The 18,236-nt window shown below is 37.2% G+C and overlaps 1 protein-coding gene across 3 annotated transcripts in view; it reads right to left on the reverse strand.

The window, feature by feature from the left end:
* The window catches only part of PSMA5_1 (Proteasome subunit alpha type-5), a 32,381-nt gene extending 14,480 nt beyond the window's left edge, over positions 1-17,901 (reverse strand). For 2 of the 3 annotated variants that reach the window (XM_051215318.1, XM_051215320.1), the window contains exons 1-6: positions 17,739-17,901; positions 17,577-17,703; positions 17,435-17,534; positions 13,873-14,048; positions 8,804-8,965; positions 2,648-2,734 (exon numbers count right to left, since the gene is read on the reverse strand). In XM_051215318.1, the coding sequence (XP_051068529.1) occupies positions 2,648-2,734; positions 8,804-8,965; positions 13,873-13,953 (330 nt within the window). In that variant the 5' untranslated portion in view covers positions 13,954-14,048; positions 17,435-17,534; positions 17,577-17,703; positions 17,739-17,901. The remainder of the gene's footprint in view (positions 1-2,647; positions 2,735-8,803; positions 8,966-13,872; positions 14,049-17,434; positions 17,535-17,576; positions 17,704-17,738) is intronic. The other variant, XM_051215319.1, reaches the window with a different exon arrangement.
* Positions 17,902-18,236: the final 335 nt, after the last annotated feature.

Raw genomic sequence — 18,236 nt, forward strand, 5'->3', positions numbered from 1 at the left:
GTGTTCATCAATGATGCTGCCCAAATATGTAAAGGTTTTTACATCTTCCAAATCGTTTCAGTCAATTTTGATTGGATTGGTGCATGCTGTGTTGTATCAGAGAATCTTGCTTTTCCCTTTGTATATATTGAGACCTACTGCTGCTGAGGCTGCTGCTACACTGGCCGCCTTCTCCTGCATTTGTTGTTGCGTTTGGGATAGAATGGCCAGATCATCTGCGAAGTCTAGATCGTCCAGTTCACTTATGTTGAGACTATTGAATGAGCAATGGTGAGATTAGATGCGGTACATTAAGTAAAGATGGAAAGTCGGTTGATGACGTAGTGAATTTTTATCGGCTAAGGTAGCTGGGATATATGTTATGTATGCCCAAGAATCGCCTACCTCGACGCAAGATTTTTGATGGTGTAGAAGGAAACTAGAGGCGGACAAAATACGTGGTATCAGTCCATTGAAGTCATTGACTATTGAGTAGAGCCATGTAGGTATCTGCAGGTTACCTGATCGGTGTCTGTGCAATTACTGTAACCAAAGGTTATCGATGTTAGGTGACATGGTTCTAAATCAGTTGCAAAGGTATACATGGATTGACATTGTCCTAAAAGACTTTTACTTCACATCCCTAGAATTCTTCTTTTTGTTTTAGAATTATATTCTATGTCTATCGTTTCATACTACCATGGATAATGTTACGAATTCGACTACCCTGGTTTTACCGTAAAAAGATTCATTTCGCTGTCCTAATGTGGTGTGATGATGCATATATGTAGCACGTTCTATGTTGCTTGTAACTAACTAAATAACTAACTGACTAAGCCGTTCCATTAACATCTCTGAAGACAACAGACAGTAACTTAATAAACGATCATATGAACTTGTGTACTTGATCAATGAGTTACCGTTTACCAAACCTAGATTACTGAGTCCCATAATCATTAGTTATTTATTTATTTGAACACACAAATATTGGTACACACACAAAACAATGAGAATTCGAAGAGAGAAAAAAGAAGGTAAGGTGTGTATAAGAAAACAAACAATAACGACCACAGATTGGTGTAAGGTAGTGTAATAAAAATAGGGGGAAAAAGGTATAACCAGAAAGAATTCTTTCAGTTAAGGAAGTTACAACCACTTTTAATGAAGAAAGTAAAAGAAGGTTACAGCAGGATCGCCAATGGCTTCTATTCTGAGCCATATCTGATAACGTCTCTAGCCACTGTGTTGCACAATCTCCAAGACCCCAGCCAGGGAGTCGTGAAGGACCAACACAAGCCAGCCCCTTGCAGCTTTCTTTCATACCACGACACCATGTCATACACTGACCACCTCCCCGCTTTTTCCAACCAGTCCCAGGGTCGGCAAATAATGCACGATGTGGAATTCTCTGGGACGACATTCGTAGAACATGTTCAAGCCACTGCATTACTAACATGGTGTTGCCACTGGATGTCAGCAATCCTTCGGAGACAACGATGATCAAACACAGAGAGTCGTCTAACATCAGCAACTCGGAGAGGACAGGTTTTACAAGCATAGAGTAGAACCGATGCGTTAGATGAAAGCAATCAAGCATGTATAAAACCACATGTAACAAAGTGAAATAATACACTGTAGCCCTCCTTATAATACTGATACGTTAACTGACTATATTGAATAAAAACTCAAATGATTTAACTAGACTAGAATATTGGCTTATGCAGATAAAGACAGCCAGTGTAGCAGCAGTCTCTGCATCAGTAGGGGTCAAAATACACAAGGGGAAAATTAAGGTCCTTAAATACAACACGGAGAAAACCAATTTAATCACACTTGATGGCGAAACTCTGGAAGATGTAGAATCCTTCACATACCTGGGAAGCATCATCGATGAACACGGAGGTTCAGATGCAGACGTAAAGGTGAGGATTGGCAAAGTAAGGGACGCATTCTTTCAATTGAACAACATATGGAACTCAAAACAACTTTCAACCAATATCAAAGTCACAATCTTCGATATGAACGTCAAGACAGTTCTACTGTATGGAGCTGAAACTTGGAGAACTACAACAACCACCATCAAGAAGGTATAAGTATTTATAAATAGCTGTCTACACAAGATACTCAACATCCATTGGCCCGATACCATCAGCAACAGCGTTCTGTGGGAGAGAACAAACCAGCTTCTAGCTGAAGAAGAAATTAGGAAAAGACGTTGGAAATGGATAGGACATACATTACGCAAGTCATCAAACTGCATCACGAGGCAAGCCCTAACTTGGAATCCTGAAGGGAAGCGGAAAAGAGGAAGGCCAAAGAACACATTACATAGGATAATAGAAGCAGATATGGGAAGGATGAATAACAGCTGGAAGGAGCTGGAAAGGATTGCCCAGGACAGGGTTGGATGGAGAATGCTGGTGAGCGGCCTATGCTCCTTCAAGAGGAGTAACAGGCGTAAGTAAGTAAGAATATTGGTTTAATAGTGGAAGAATGTTGCATTTAACCATCCTAGATTACAATTTCCAACCCCATTGAACAACCTACTCCAGTTCGAATAGAAAGTGTGACACAAAGTGGGATTATATAAGAGTCTGACCAGTTACTAAGTTGCATATTGACTGATTTCTTTGTAAAAAAAGAAACAATAAAAAGTATATAAGCTTACTTCAACATTGGTTGAATCCAGTTTTTCCTCCATAACTTGTTTTAAAATTGATAGGGCATGTTTACATCCTTCATGTAATGTCATATTCTATATAAACATTTGTAAAAAGAAAAACAAACAAACAGATTAAGTGTTAATTGTGAAGGTGAACATACACAAACACACACACACATACGATTCGTGTTAGATACACAGAAAGAGGATATTACTTACCTCAAGTATGAAAAAAACTCAAAGTACAGATTCGTATACTGGACTTTGGACTATACTTATACTGTATAAAGATCCGTAATACTATTCTTTAAATATTTCATGTATTCACCAGAGTAAATCAATCAGTCAGTCAGCTACAACGTAGGACCAGGCACATATATACATCGGTCCAAGTTGCCATACTTCACTCATTAGTACAAGATGAACATCAAATTCATAGTAATTACATCAATGATAGTAATGTATAAAAGAAAGATTGCACATAACGATATAGTACAGGAAGAAAGAATTAGTTGGCAGAAAGAAAGATATCAAGCGATTTTAATCTCATAGTTTAAGGGAAGACAAAGAGTGTATACACCCACACCATTGTGATTGATTCTCAGCCATGTCACATACAGTCTCCAACCATTCGTTACGATTGTCACGCAGACCCGAAACAAGTACTCTGCATCTACCAATATTGCTCACACCACAAGTTAGTGGCTTCAAGAACTGATGCCACGTTTTGGTTTGGTCTACACGAACTTCCTTCCAACCACCCCCAACACTAGTCAGCATTGCGCGTCGTGGTAATCAGTGTTCAGGCATACGTAACACGTGGCCTAACCATCTCAGTCGATGAAGATTCACAACCTCATCAACTTATTTACCCTGTGCATCTAACCTCACTATTAATTACTTGGTGATCCCAGCAGATACGAACAATATTTCTAAGGCATCTGTGATCAAATACTAGTAGCTTACGAGTATCTTCTACTCTTAATGGCCACGTTTCGCAGCCGCAAAGTAGTATAGAACCAGAGTAAATAATTGATCGAGTTCTCACGAATTCACTAAAGTTGAAAATGATGAAGAGTGGTCTCAAGATAACATATTTTCTCGGATACTCGAAGGTCCTGAGGTTTGATACCAGTATAAATCTAGAGTGTTCCCCGGTGAAACATAGTCAACTAGGACCAAATAAATATTTTAGTACCTTATACTCCTCGGTTTTCAATAGTCCCATAACTGATGTTATTTTCTAATGAAAATTATGCTACGAAATGAAAGTAATATCCGCAAACACTACAACTTACTAATAAATTAGGCATTATGTAGTTTCCAATTATATTTGTTTTATTTTTTCTCCCATTCGATCAAAAAAGAACAGTAAAGCTAGTGATCGTTCAGTTTGGAATTGTCAGTGAATGTAAAAACACAGTAGATTAGGTCTAGTGAGCAATTGTTATCCAACGATCACTATGCTTTCTTTTGCATCACCATTCATCACTGTTTTTACAACAACTCAATGATAACACTAGATTACTCAATCCCAAATAAATGGAGTGATCAAAGTCAAGTGCTTAAATCTATACACCAATACTCTAAAAGATATTACCAAATCAATAAGGGTTTATGAGAATGGAACCAACAGTTAAAGCTGTAATCTAGACGGATAAATAAGAAAACAATAGGTGTTGCAAGCTTTTTATTATGAAGTGTTTAAGTATTGGCATTGGTAATACCTGGAAGGTTCAGTACACATATCTTTAAAAGCCTAGGATCCTACGGTTATTATCTGTTTAACACTATTTTTATTTAATGATTTATTTATTTGAACGCATAAATATTGGTACAAAGGGGTACCGAATACATATGTGCCTCACAAGTCATTTGATTTGTATGTGGCCTCGAGTGTCCAAACCGAAACAGGTGGTTTTCATAGAGACCCGCACTCGGAGTCTTAGACCTGAAGGTCTAATCCACAAAGCAGTGGAACAACGTCAAGAGATGCAGTCCCATGGTAAACGGTGACCATTAATAGGTCCATACCCCATTTGTTCCTTCAGGATACTGGAATCCACGTACACAAGTGGTTTGGAATCATGGTATTCCAATTCCCCTAGGTGGATCCTCCATATCCACTAAGCATCGGGACATTCGCCTTCAATCCTCTCAATATCGTAAACAAAACCCTTACCACGAGAAGGCAGTGAGAACTTCGCTGTCTGTATACGCGTAGCTATATGAGAGTATTTCGAAAGAGAGAGAACGGACTCTCTCCACCTTCAACTGTATCAGAGCATTTGCAAGCTTAAACGTTTCCTAATATCAAATAGTAAAAACACACTTTTTTGTACAATCATTTCCGCATCATAATCACTATCATCATCATCATTATGATCAATAGTTTGATAACTTTGTAATCAACATACGTTCGAAGAGAATTGTATCCTATATGCATGCAAATCCGCCCCGTTATTGTTCCTATTTTCTCCCAAATGCCCTGGTACGGCCGAGAGTGGGGAAAGGCCACTCTCCTTCTCAAAATGCTCTCACATGGCCATGCGTATATAGCCTCTACCAGGGAAGTCCTACTCACTGCCTTCTCCCAGCATTACTGTTGTTTACGAAATTGAGAGGACGAAAAACGAATGCCCGGCACGCAAACCGGGTTGGTGGACAGGGAGGATCCACCTAGAGAAGTTGGAAAATCCTGATTCCAAACCAATGGTGCACATGGGCTGGCTCCAGGATCTTGAAGGAACAAATGGCGTATGAACCAATCGCTGATCACCATCTACCATGTGACTGTATCTCCTGAAGTTGCTCCACTGCCTTGTGTATCAGACCTTCAGATCGAAAGCTCAGGGTGTGACCCCCTAAGAAAACCACCTGCTTTGGTTTGGGCACCCGGGAAGTATCACAGCCCTCACACCTATCAAATGAGATTTGTATGGCGCATATGTATTTGGTGCCTCCTTATACCAAAATCTATGTGTTCAAATAAATAAATAAATCAACATAGATTATATCATACAACATGAACAATTATTAATCTGGATCACATGTTCTCTCCTGAAAGAATTCATTAAAGGAATGATTTGTATTATTCCAATAACATTAATTTCCTAACATAGAATTAATTATAACTAGTTTAATTGTAATAATAATATCATTATAATTACTTATATCTAATAATAACTATTCAATAATTAATGCATAAAGGAAACTACTATAGAAAAAATTATTTATTTATTTGAACACACAGATATTGGTACAAGGAGGCACCAAATAAATATGCGCCATACAAATCTCATTTGATATGTGTGAGGGATGTGATACTGCCCCCCGGGTGCCCAAAACCGAAGTAGGGAAAAATAAATATTAGATGATATGTGTTTAAACGATCAAAATAATCGTAAAAATAATAATGAAATGATATATACTACTATTAGATTAGAACAGTTGAATTGCACCAAGTTAGCAATCATACTACTACTACTACTACTACTATCACTATTACTACTACTAATACTAATAGTAATAGTACTAACAATACTACTACTATTGCTATTAATACTAATACCACTACTGCTACCACTACTACTACTAATAATAATAATATAATACGTTGATTTGCACACATGATTACATAATAGTAGTAGTAGTAGTAGTACTACTACTACTACTACTACTATTACCATTAATAGTATTGATAATTTGTAAGCTTTATTTATTTGTTTATCTTTTGTTCCAGAGAAAGTAATGAAATCAAGATGTTTGTTTGTTTGTTTTCCTCTTTAATTACATTCACCATTGAATATTAGAATAAAAAGGGAAAAGTACAATTTACTTATCAGCTGAATTATTTACAAATGTAATGATGTATAGAGGAGAGATATTATCAATTATATATATATATATATATATATATATATATATATATATATATATATATATATATATATATTGGAATGTTAACATGAAAGAAAAGGAAAGAGGAAAAAAGAAAGAAAGAAACTCGATTCATGAGTATTCAAGCAGCTAGCCCATGTCTGGTAAAGGATACTAGCTCATTTGAGTGTGTCTAGCGTGTGGGAATGAAATTAGTGGTCTTTCTAAACTCCTTTACGATGAGCGTTTAAAACACCTAAACCTTTTCCTCTTGTCGTATTGTAGGACACGAGGTGACCTTATACTGGCATTTGGTATCTTTAATTATGATTTGGATGTTAATATGTCTTATCTTTTTTCTCCCTCCAGCACTAATAATCTCCGAGGTCATAGCAAGTAGGTTCATAAACCACGATCTAATAATTTAAAGTGGGGTCTCGTTTTTCTCATCGAGTAGTCAATGATTGGAACGCCTTACCCAAACAAATGGTATCAGCACAATTGGTGAATATTTTCAAGGAGAAACTGGACCTTCACTGGAAGGCAATCTGTTAGGATTAACACTGGTTCACCAACCTACTATCCTTATTACTGAAAACTGAAGATGACAAAGAGCTTTCTTTTCGAACATGATTAAAATATCTTTTACTTATTATAGGACAAAATGACAAGTCATTGAACTTTTGCGATTGGTGGCTGTAGATGAGAATGAAGGTTTTGAAATGATCTTCAGTTAGCGAATTCAACCGGATGTGTTCACATACGTGGTTGATGATGCTTATATTTGTCAGAAAATCGTCGTGTTCGTTTATAGTCAACTTCAAATATCGATAACGCATGTTGAACGGTGAGCAGTTATTTTCGAACTCTTGACCTAATGACTGAACGGTTTCCGAGAATAAGCGGTTATGTGGGTTAAGAGGGAGAATTAAGTTACAGTATCTATTTAGTTCACTTGGACTGAGCTTTCGAAGGAGCAAGCGGACCTTCTTAGCGTCATCTTGATGATTAGCAAAATCAAGTTTGCATACGTCATCATAACGCCGAAACCACATATCAAATGTGAGCTTGGATTCAGGATTGTAATGAAACTCAGAGACACTTTTCGTGATAACATCAACTGAAAGTGCAGTATTAGCAGAATTAAAAATGCTTGGTTGTGTATTAAGCGTAATTTTTACATCTGCTAACATCCGGATAAGTTTCAGCTGCTGCTCGAGTAATAATTCCATTTTTTAGGGATCCATGTTTGCACCAGCCTCATCGGAAAATTTTGACTTTCTATCCCGCCATATCAACTTACAATACCGATATATTATATCATTTAGTGAACGAACTCAACCTGGATTAGTAACTGATTGGTGGTTATTCCTAAAATTATCTAAAATGCCAAATACGCTATTTAGCCAAAAGGATGAATGAATTTCGCGCCGAAATCCGAGACCTGTTATCTTATACCTGATTGGTTCGTCCATAAATTATAGTCTCGCCGCAACATGATTTATGTGTATAAACTAATCTTGTAGTGAAAATTCATTTATAATAATCCTTTCATGTTCAATTAGTTAAGAATGTTGAAAGTTTAGAAATTGAACGAGAAGTCTTTGTTATTATAAGTGTATTTAGTGTAGATATGGAGAATCCAACTAGAAGAGTTGAAAAATCTTCATTCCAAACCAATCGCGCACATGGGCTCAAACACCCTAAGGAAACAAATAGCATATGAACCAATTATTGGTCACCAGCTACCATAGGACTGCATCTGCTAACGTTGCTTCAATTCCTTGTAGACTAGACCTTCAGATCAAAGGCTTTGGGTATGGCCCCCTCATTATTATTGTGTGGCCCATGTATTTGTCGCCCCTTGTAACAATGTTTATATGTTCAAATAATAAATAACAGAAAAAAAATAAATGAGAAGTAACAATACGTACTAAAAGCTACTATTATTCTCCAAATTCCCAATTGTTTCTAGGCATAATATCTTAGTTTCTCTGATGTTACGAGATTGTAGCTTTAAATAATGATTATTGAATGATAGTTTAAAAGCTTTAAGTACTTGACTTTCAACCATTACGTTGTAGATTCAAACCTCGGTTCATCAGCTTTGGTTCAGATAGTAACAGTAATCTCCATATATACTGAAAATGTAGCTTGATAATGCTAAACTGCATGAGTCTGTATTACGTCTAGAAAACTACATTCACAATAAATAATAATACGTCAACAACAACAACAACAACAACAATTATTAATTAGTTAATAGATTTTAAAACAATTAACCTTATGATATATTTCTTGTAACGCTTGTTGTGCACCTTCAGAACCGGAACCAATTGCTTTAGCCTCATATCGAATATAAGTTCCACTTGGATCCATATGATACAATTGTGGACCACGTTCATCAACTCCAGAAAATAATAGAGCAACACCAAATGGACGACTCTATTGTAGTGATAAAATTATGTAGATTATTGTTGGTAAATAAAATATTCAAAAAATATATTTATAATAATTTGTATTGCAGATAAGCATTGATATAAGTAGTAAATTGCATGATTGTGAAATAATGCCCAAATGCCCTGGTAGGCCGAGAGTGGGGAGAGTCAGCTCTCCCTCTCCGAATGCTCTCACATGGCCACGTGTATACAGCCACTGCTAGAGGAGTCCTACTCATTGCATTCTCGCGGCATTACTGTTAATTACGAAATTCAGAGGAAGAAAAGCAAATGTCTGGCGCTTTAACCGGGTTGGTGGACATGGAGAGTTCACCTAGAGGAGTTGGAAAACCCTGATTCCGAACCAATGGTGCACATGGGCTCCGGTGTCCTGAAGGAACAAATGGAGTATGAACCTAATGCTGGTCACTCGCTACCATGTGACTGCATCTCCTACAGTTGCTCCACTTCCATCAGGTTGAAGGCCCCTGATATGGCCCCTTAAGTAAACCACCTACTTTGATTTGGGCTCCCGGACAGTATCACAGCCCACACACAAATCAAGTGTATTGTGTGGCGCATATGTATTTGGTACCTCTTTGCATCAATATTTATGTGTTCAAATAAATAAATCATTAAATAGAAACAGTATTAAACAGATAATAACTGTAGGATTTCAGGCTTTTAAATGTGTGCGTACTGAACCTTTTAGATATTAACAATGCCAGCGTGGTGTGAGCTACTTATATTCACAAAAGTAGTATATAACGATGGTTAGTAATAAAGTGTATTTCAGTAGATGATCTAGGAGGAAACAACGGGGACGGAAAGCGATTGGTATGAAAATGCACGAACAGTGAAATCTGAGGCGATGGACTGAGATTTGCAAAAAGAACAATTACGTTTGAGACAATTGATTGATATTTTGCAAATTAACTATTTACTGTATGTCTAACATCAACTAACCCACGAAATTGAGCGACACATCCACCATCGTCATCAATGAGTTACTAACAACAAACCCAATTGAACCCCACCGGTCACTGATTCTCACTAGAACTCCATGATATCCCTCTTGGAGCCAGTCACTAGTGAGCACCGTTGGATGCCGACCGGCTCAGTGGTCTCAGCAGTGCGCAACCACGAACCCACTGGCGGGATTCGAACCCAGAGAACTCAGTCTCGCGCGCGAGACAGGTATCTACCTCAGTACAATGGAAGATGGTCACGTAATTTCGTGGATCGGTTGCGGTTAGATATTAACACCGTTAGATACCGACTCAGTGGATGCGCAGTGCTGAAGAGCCCCATAATAGGACGAAACGACCGTCCAGTACTTCCAGGTTTTTCATGGTGGTCTAGCTTCAATTGATTCATGATTTCAATAAGTGAAATTTCCAAAATCTCCAGAAAACCCCTTCTGATATTATTCAACATATGCTCACTAGGAACTGCCTTCAAGAGGTATTTCCTGGAGTTCTAGTGAGAAGCAGTGACCAATGGAGTTCAACCAGGTCTGTTGTGAGATAGTAACTCACTGGAGACAATGGTCGATGTGTCGCTCAATTTTGTGGATTAGTTTAATTTAGACATTAACACAATTGGATGCAAGCCGTCTGAGTAGTCTACAGGTAAAGCGTGCGCGCGCAAACTGATAGATCCTGGGTTCGAATCCCGTGGGGAAGGATCATAGATGCCCACTGTTGAGGAGTCCTACGATAGGACGAAACAATCTTCCAGTACTTCCAGGTTTTCAACAATGATCTAACGTCAAACCGTTCATGATCTCAATCAAAAAATCTAATACAATTTAGTTTCTGTACGTACAGAAAAGAAACTAATCAATCATACATGGAGATACCCTCAAAAAACAAAAGGGTAATGAAATTTATCATTCTATTTACTCCACTAATAGTAGATTATGATAAAATCACAGTGCACATTTGCACATATACAAATACACATACACGCAAACACACACACACACTGACATACATAAACACAAACTCATCAAATCAAATCCAAACATAAGAGTAATGATTATCTTGAATTAAAACAAAAAGAAAAATTGAACAAAGCAATTAACCATTAAACCCGATTTTGTTTTTGTTGTTGTTGTTGTTGTTATTACAGAATAAAGTCAATCGATAGATAAAGTTTAATATGAAGGGTTATTATCACCATAAAATGGAACATAAGAGTTGAAGTTTGTTAACATCAGTTCAAACAAAACATTATTAATCATACATTGAATTGAATATAAAATTTTTCAAGTTCTATATGTTGAAATAATATGGTTAGAGGTAATCCGTAGGTAGGTAGGTAGTAATGAATGTCGCTCAATTTCATGGATTAGTTGAAGTTAGACAATAACACCGTTGGATGCTGACCGGCTCAATGGTCTAGTGGTTAGGCGCTCGTGCGCGAGACTGATAGGTTCTGGGTTCGAATCCCACGAGGCGGGGTCGTGGATGCGCATTACTGAGGAGTCCCATATTAGGACGTAAACGGCCATCCAGTGCATCCAGGTCTTCCATGATAGTCTACCTTCAATTGACTCATGATCTCAACTATTGAAATTATTACAATCTCCACAAAAACCACTCTGATAGTAATGAAACCTCTTAATCAATAGAATCTAGTCAGTATCAACGACCAGAAAAACATGATATTGGTCATTACATAGTGATCAACCGATACAATAACGTGGTGATAAACAAAGAGGATCTGATGCAGATATGAAGGTGAGGATTGACAAAGCAAGGACAGCAAGAACATATGAAATTTAAAACAATTGTCACCCCAAATGCCCTGAAACAGCCGAGAGTGGGGAGAATCAGCTCCCCCTCTCGAAATGCTCTCACATGGCCACGTGCATACAACTACTGTCAGGGAAGACCTGTTCACTGCCTTCTCGTGGCATTAGTGTTGTTTACGAAATTGAGAGGACGAAAAGCGAATGTCCTGAGCTTTAACCGGGTTGGTGGACACGGAGGGTTTACCTAGAGGAGTTGGAAAACCCTGATTCTAAATCAATGGGGCACATGAGCTCCAGGATCCTGAAAGAACAAATGGCGTGTGAACCAACCATTGATCACCTGCTACCATGAGACTTCATCTCCTTGACGTTGCTCCACTACCTTTTGGATCAGACCTTTAGGTCGAAGGCTCTGACCGTGGCTCTCTATGAAAACCACCTGCTTCGGTTCGGGCACCCGGGCACTATCCCAGCCCTTATACAAACCGAATGATTTATGTGGCGCATATCTATTTGGTGCCTCCTTGTACCAATGTTTATGTGTTTAAATAAATAAAATCAGAATCTTCAATACGAAAGTCAATACTGTTCTGCTGTACGGAGCTGAAAACGGAAGAACTACTACAACCATCAGCAAAAAAGTACAAGTATTTATAAACAATTGTCTACACAAGATACCCAATGTCCGTTGACCAGATACCATTTGCAGCAACCTGCTGTGAAAGAGAACAAACCAGCTTCCAAGTGTAAAGAAAATCAGGAAAACACGATGTACAGCGTGTGATACAGTGGATGAATGAGGATTTAATACAGATTACTTATTAATAATGATGGTTTATTCCTTAGTTTAAATAAACTTTTTACAAGCTTGTAAGAGTCTATAACCATGATTAGTAACAAAACTCTGAAATCACGAACTGATCTTAGCTAGATCACCATTGAAAACCTAGAAGCACTAGGACGAAACAACCATCCAGTGCTTCCAGGTTTTCAATGGTGGTCTAACTAAGATCGATTTGTGGTTTCAGTTGTGTTAATACTACGATATTCAAAAATCATCATATGTATTAAAAAGGTATTAGTTAATTATAACTGTATGAATGGATAGTCGATTAGATTATATGACTTAACATATTACATAAACTTACAAATGAACAACCCATTCAAATTTCTTTTATCATGCTCAACAAGCAAATATCTCTGTCAGTTTATCGGTGGTTGATCTCATTTAAACACTATACATTATTTCTAAATACATTCAGGGCTTTATGAAACTACCCGAAAAATAAAGAAATATTATTTGCCTACTTACAGTATTAAATAGTAGTTAAAGTAATTTTGTAAAATTCAAGTTTATGCGAAACTCGTTACTAAGTTGGTAAAAACCAAAGTTACTGTTAATCTTAGGAAATATTACTTAGACATCTCCACTTAAAACAGTAGTATGCAAAATATAAGAAGATGAGGCTCTTATGGTTTCAGTATTAATCAAAAGATTCCCAGGGGGTTGGAAGTTTTAGTTACGTCAGGTTGAATATCAATAGTTTGATTAGTCAAACATTAAACTTTTAGGATGTTGAACTCTATTCATATTGGTTACAATAACTGAATAGAAGTGTAGGCGCTTACCAAGATTTTTTACCTAAAATATCGAAGCAGTCTCATGACCTATTAAAATTTCCAGCATTGTTAAACAAAGCTACAATTCGGCAGGATTAAACAAATAAGTTACTAGCAGTACAACAATGTGGTTCCTGTGTTTGGCTTAACTTGAGAAAGTTCAGGAGTTGGTTAAGACCCTTAGTAGAGGTCTAAAGTGACTTAAGTTTAAATCTAGGAGAAATCTCATGGTTAAAAATGAATTATGCTAGTATGTGGATGATGTCGCCGGCTAACAAGAAACGTAGCTAAATGAAAGCACTTTTCCCAATTGAATGACTAACACTCTTCAAAATAGTGATACCCTGAAGTTATATTCACTTGGGAAGTAGTGTCTGTTTGTGACAAATAACAAAATCATTCAGTGCTTAGATTGAGATAAAGCTGTTAAAAAGCACTGTTTTATAGTTAGGTAATTAGACCACTGAACTGCATGATGAATTCCGAGAAAGATTCGAAAAACAAATAAGAAAATAATATCAAATCTAATTGCTTACCATTGCACCAGACTCCATATCATCATCACCAAATGCTAGAGCCAAGTTACTCACAGCTTTAGTCACATCCTCAATAGTCATTTTTTCATTGTATACGAACCAATGATGAGCTGCTTCTGTACGTGCACGTTCTATGAGGGTTCTTGCATCAGCAACAAGGCCACTAACAGCGCATGCTAGCATTAGGAAAGACGAAAACAAATTTTAAAAAATTGTTAAAACTTTAGTTATCAGTGCTGGGGATCTGTGCAATCTCAAATTATACCTCATAAGAAGCATATCAATATCATTTAGATTGAGATTCTTTTACAGTAACTTATTCAGTGCAAGTACTTTTCATGGAATTCCGATACATTACAATATTTTGTGACCATAACAACTACTTAGTTTAAATGTTTCAACCATTATTTTTATATATAATCGACAAACTTAGTGTTTTTTCTGGATCAATTACTCTAGGTCAACATCAAAAAGCTGGTGTTTTTACTCTAGCTGATGAGGTAGGGAGAAAAAAGAGGGTAGAAGTAGTTTCATTCACAGTAGTGAGACCATTAGCACAGTGCACGAACGGAGATTTGGAGCAAAGAAAAAGGGAAACTAAGCTACTTCGAATCCATATCAGCTAGAGACAAGGTTGATAAAAAATGGTTCCTATCAAATTAAAATGACTACTAGAGTAGAAGCTTAAATTGATCCAGTTGATGACGAACTCAAAATACAGAGCAGCGAGAATAGTTAGTGTACCTACACCCAAGGTTGCATCTACCGATGGTATTGCAAACAGCATCGCCGAATTTGACTATGAACCAGATTCAAATGTTACATTAGTCACATGACTCAGATGGTATGAGTTTCTTCAAATTTGATTTTGCTAAGCAAGACGATTAGTGGAAAGTTCAACTGTTACTTGGAAAATTGGGTCCAGCTGAGTTGGACAAGTATTGTAACCCAATCAAAATTGATTTGCTTCCCATAAGTTGTAATTTGAGATCGTATATCCACATCACCTGCACTCTAATTGATTCCCCTGAGTCCACTTGAAACTGTATGGTCTGTCACCGTTTTCTGGAAGATTGTTTTCTAGAAGGTAGGTTTACTTGTTCTGGAGGTTCCGTCTGTTTTTTTCTAGTGTCATTCTGGGACTCTAGAAGACCAAAATTCATTATCTGAAACCATAGTACCTGATACACCATTGTTCGAAAAGATATTCGTCATTAACCAGAGAGTTTTGGTTACTGTTGGTGGGACCATTTGAAAAATCTCTGGCAATTTTGAGAATGAGTCAACGTGAACTAAATATGTGGTACTATTGACTGATCCTGCAAAACCAATGTAAACTCCGGACCATGGGTCTTCAGGTAGTGGCCATGAAACTGAAGGCACTTGAGTTTTGCTACTTGTTGACATTTGGTGCAGCCATCCACAAAATCTGCAGTTCTTAGGTTAGTAAGTGACCAACGGGGAAAACTTCTGGAAATGGACTTCATACGATTTATACCTGGATTGCCGTTGTAAAATTATCGTTGAACTTGAGGACGAAACCATTTGAGCACTACCATCACCCATTCTCTGAACATTAAGCGGTCATCTACGATGCATAATGATTTACGACAGTAAATAAGTTATTTTATCTCCTCGCCAGAATGAGTCTTCGTCTATCCATTCACGATGAGTCTCAATACTTTCTGAAGTACATGATCAACTTTTGATGCGGACTGGGTACTAGCAAGGCTCGAATGCCAGAAGGAAGTTCCTCACTATGACTACTAAAAGATACCCAACTCTGTTACAGCTAGATAGCTTCAGGTATAACCATTACATCACAGAAGCTTTGGAGAATGATGGGAAAACCCAAGATCCAAAAACAATTTAAACACCACTTTATGTGCGGAAGATATCTCCAACTTCTGTAGGAACGGCAATGTACCACATAGTTCCGAGATATCACATTCACAGAAGTGTATTATGTCACACAAGCTTAACTAAATTCACTCTGAACTTATTGGTTCGACCGGTTACATGGATCTATTCATCTAAACACATTGGTACAAAGGAGCACCAAAATACAAACGCACATTGAATTCGTGTTGAGTCGGGATACCGTCCAGATGCCCAAACCGAAACCGACCGTTTTCTTAAGGGGTCACTCCTCAGGCCTTTGACCCTAACTCATCCTGAAGACCGAGTAATTCATCATGAAAGCATATTTTTCGTGACTTCGACTAAACAGGATGAGTAAAGGGCGAAAGATTTATCCGCAAAAACAGGATGAGTAAATCAAGGGATCTATAGATAAAGGATTTTATGAGAAGACTACTAAACCTAATCTAGCTTAACGAATGACTATGAAAAAAAAGTTATAAAAACGCTTAAAATTGATTGATCACTGAGTGGTAACCAATGCCATATTTGTCTAATCCTTTAACGCTAACCGAACTCTATTGATCACGTTACAATGTGACAGAGGGTTTAAGTGACTTAACATCTTAGAAGAACAATCTGTTAGTACGATGAACATAAGCATCCACAAAAACGCAGTTCATTTCATGGTATCTCACCTTTATTCTTCCTACGTCGCCACTGAAATGTCTTAACATAGAAAAGTGCCTTTGAAAATACAGTATTCCAGGCGATTACAAGAGAGTTGACAGTTCGTCATAAAAGAATATGTATCAGATTCTGCTTGACCACATAGGTACTTCACAGTTGTTTACACATTCAGCATCAAGAATTCCTATTCTAGATGACAAATTACGCTTATACTGAAGAATTCCGCTACAACTATTACTATAATATCAAGACAAGATTTAAGAAAATGACAATGAGTAATTGTATAAACTTTCTGCTTTCCTTGAAAAGAAGAAAGAGGAGGTTGTATATCATACTTTGTAAGTTTATACAAAAGGTTTGAGGTAGTCTTGAATTTCAGATACATTCTACTCTAACAAATGATTCTACAGCATAATCCTTCAAATAAGGAAATGCAACGATTTGTAATCTGTACTACGTGTGTTAAGGGATTTGATGAAAACGGGAATATATTAAGTACAATCGCTAACTGGACTAGACATGTGCCATTCATCAACAGCTAGTAGCTAACGTATTTCGTAAAACCTCAAAAGTAACACAGCAACTAAAATTTTATACAGAAACAATGCTCCTCATAGATCAGTGATGAGGTGAAACTACTTTAACAGAAAATATCAAATAGAGCTCTTGATGCCTACTCAAAGGCTGTCAACCTTTCGTTCTTTGCTATAAACATCCCATCTATGTAAAGAGAGGCCTTGAAACTAACGTAGATCCCTCACTTTGCGTTGTAAAATTCATGTGATTAGACATCCCCACAAAAATATACCCACGTGGTGGGGTCTTTCAGACGGTTTGCTTGATGAACATGAATTTCGCTTCGGTTAAGACGATACGAGGCAAGGGATAAGCTTACCCGGACATACTTTGTATGTGCTACTTACATGTTAAAGTATAGAAAAACTTTGTCATCTAAATACAGACCTGTCACTTATCACTATTCAACATATCATTTTAACAAAAGGAAAATTACAGTCAAGTCCTGTTTTAGCCCCAAGCTTTGGTTTTAACGACTATGTTTGCTATAAATAAAGCTCCAAAATAGTGTGTTGCGGTTAAGTGCGTCACTTTCACTAATTATTAAGTGGAATCATGGACGTCTAAAAATGGCTTACCTATGTGCTTATCTACCTCAAAAATCTTTTCAATACTGGAGGGTATAATTAAAGTCGAGTTCACCCGTTTTTCTACAGCCATAACAACACCCTCACTTGTCTTGATTCCGATTCCAGTTGAACCCAGCTGTTTGGAATATTAATAATAATACACAATACAACCTTTGTAGCTTCTATGGCGTATTCTACTTGGAAGAGTCGTCCCTCAGGGGAAAACGTATTAACTCCACGATCATACTCTGTCCTAGTAAGAAACATAGCACGCGGAGGTGACAAAGGTAGAATTCAACTATTGCGGGTATGCTTTTACCTGAGGTCACTGAACTTAATATTGTGGCAGATATAAAAAGTGATGTGAACTGACAAAGTTTAGACTTTTACTTACATCCTTTCATTTTAATTCATGCTAGAACTGCTATTCTAATGATAATAAGCTTTTATTGCAATTAACTGCTTCTGAAGTCATAGTTTTACACTGTCTTATATAGTAAAAATTCTAAAATCCGTTGATTAGAAATAATAAAATTCTGATTCATTATGATTTTCTGGTGAATTAAGAGGGGTGTTTTTCGATTAAAATGTGTTGTAATGGCCGTTTCTGTTTCTCGGGAACATCAAAGTGCAAACTACTAATTAATGGTTTTACTGAGGTCCACTACA

Source organism: Schistosoma haematobium, chromosome 2 (assembly GCF_000699445.3).
Source record: "Schistosoma haematobium chromosome 2, whole genome shotgun sequence".
Classification (NCBI taxonomy): Eukaryota; Metazoa; Platyhelminthes; class Trematoda; order Strigeidida; family Schistosomatidae; genus Schistosoma; species Schistosoma haematobium.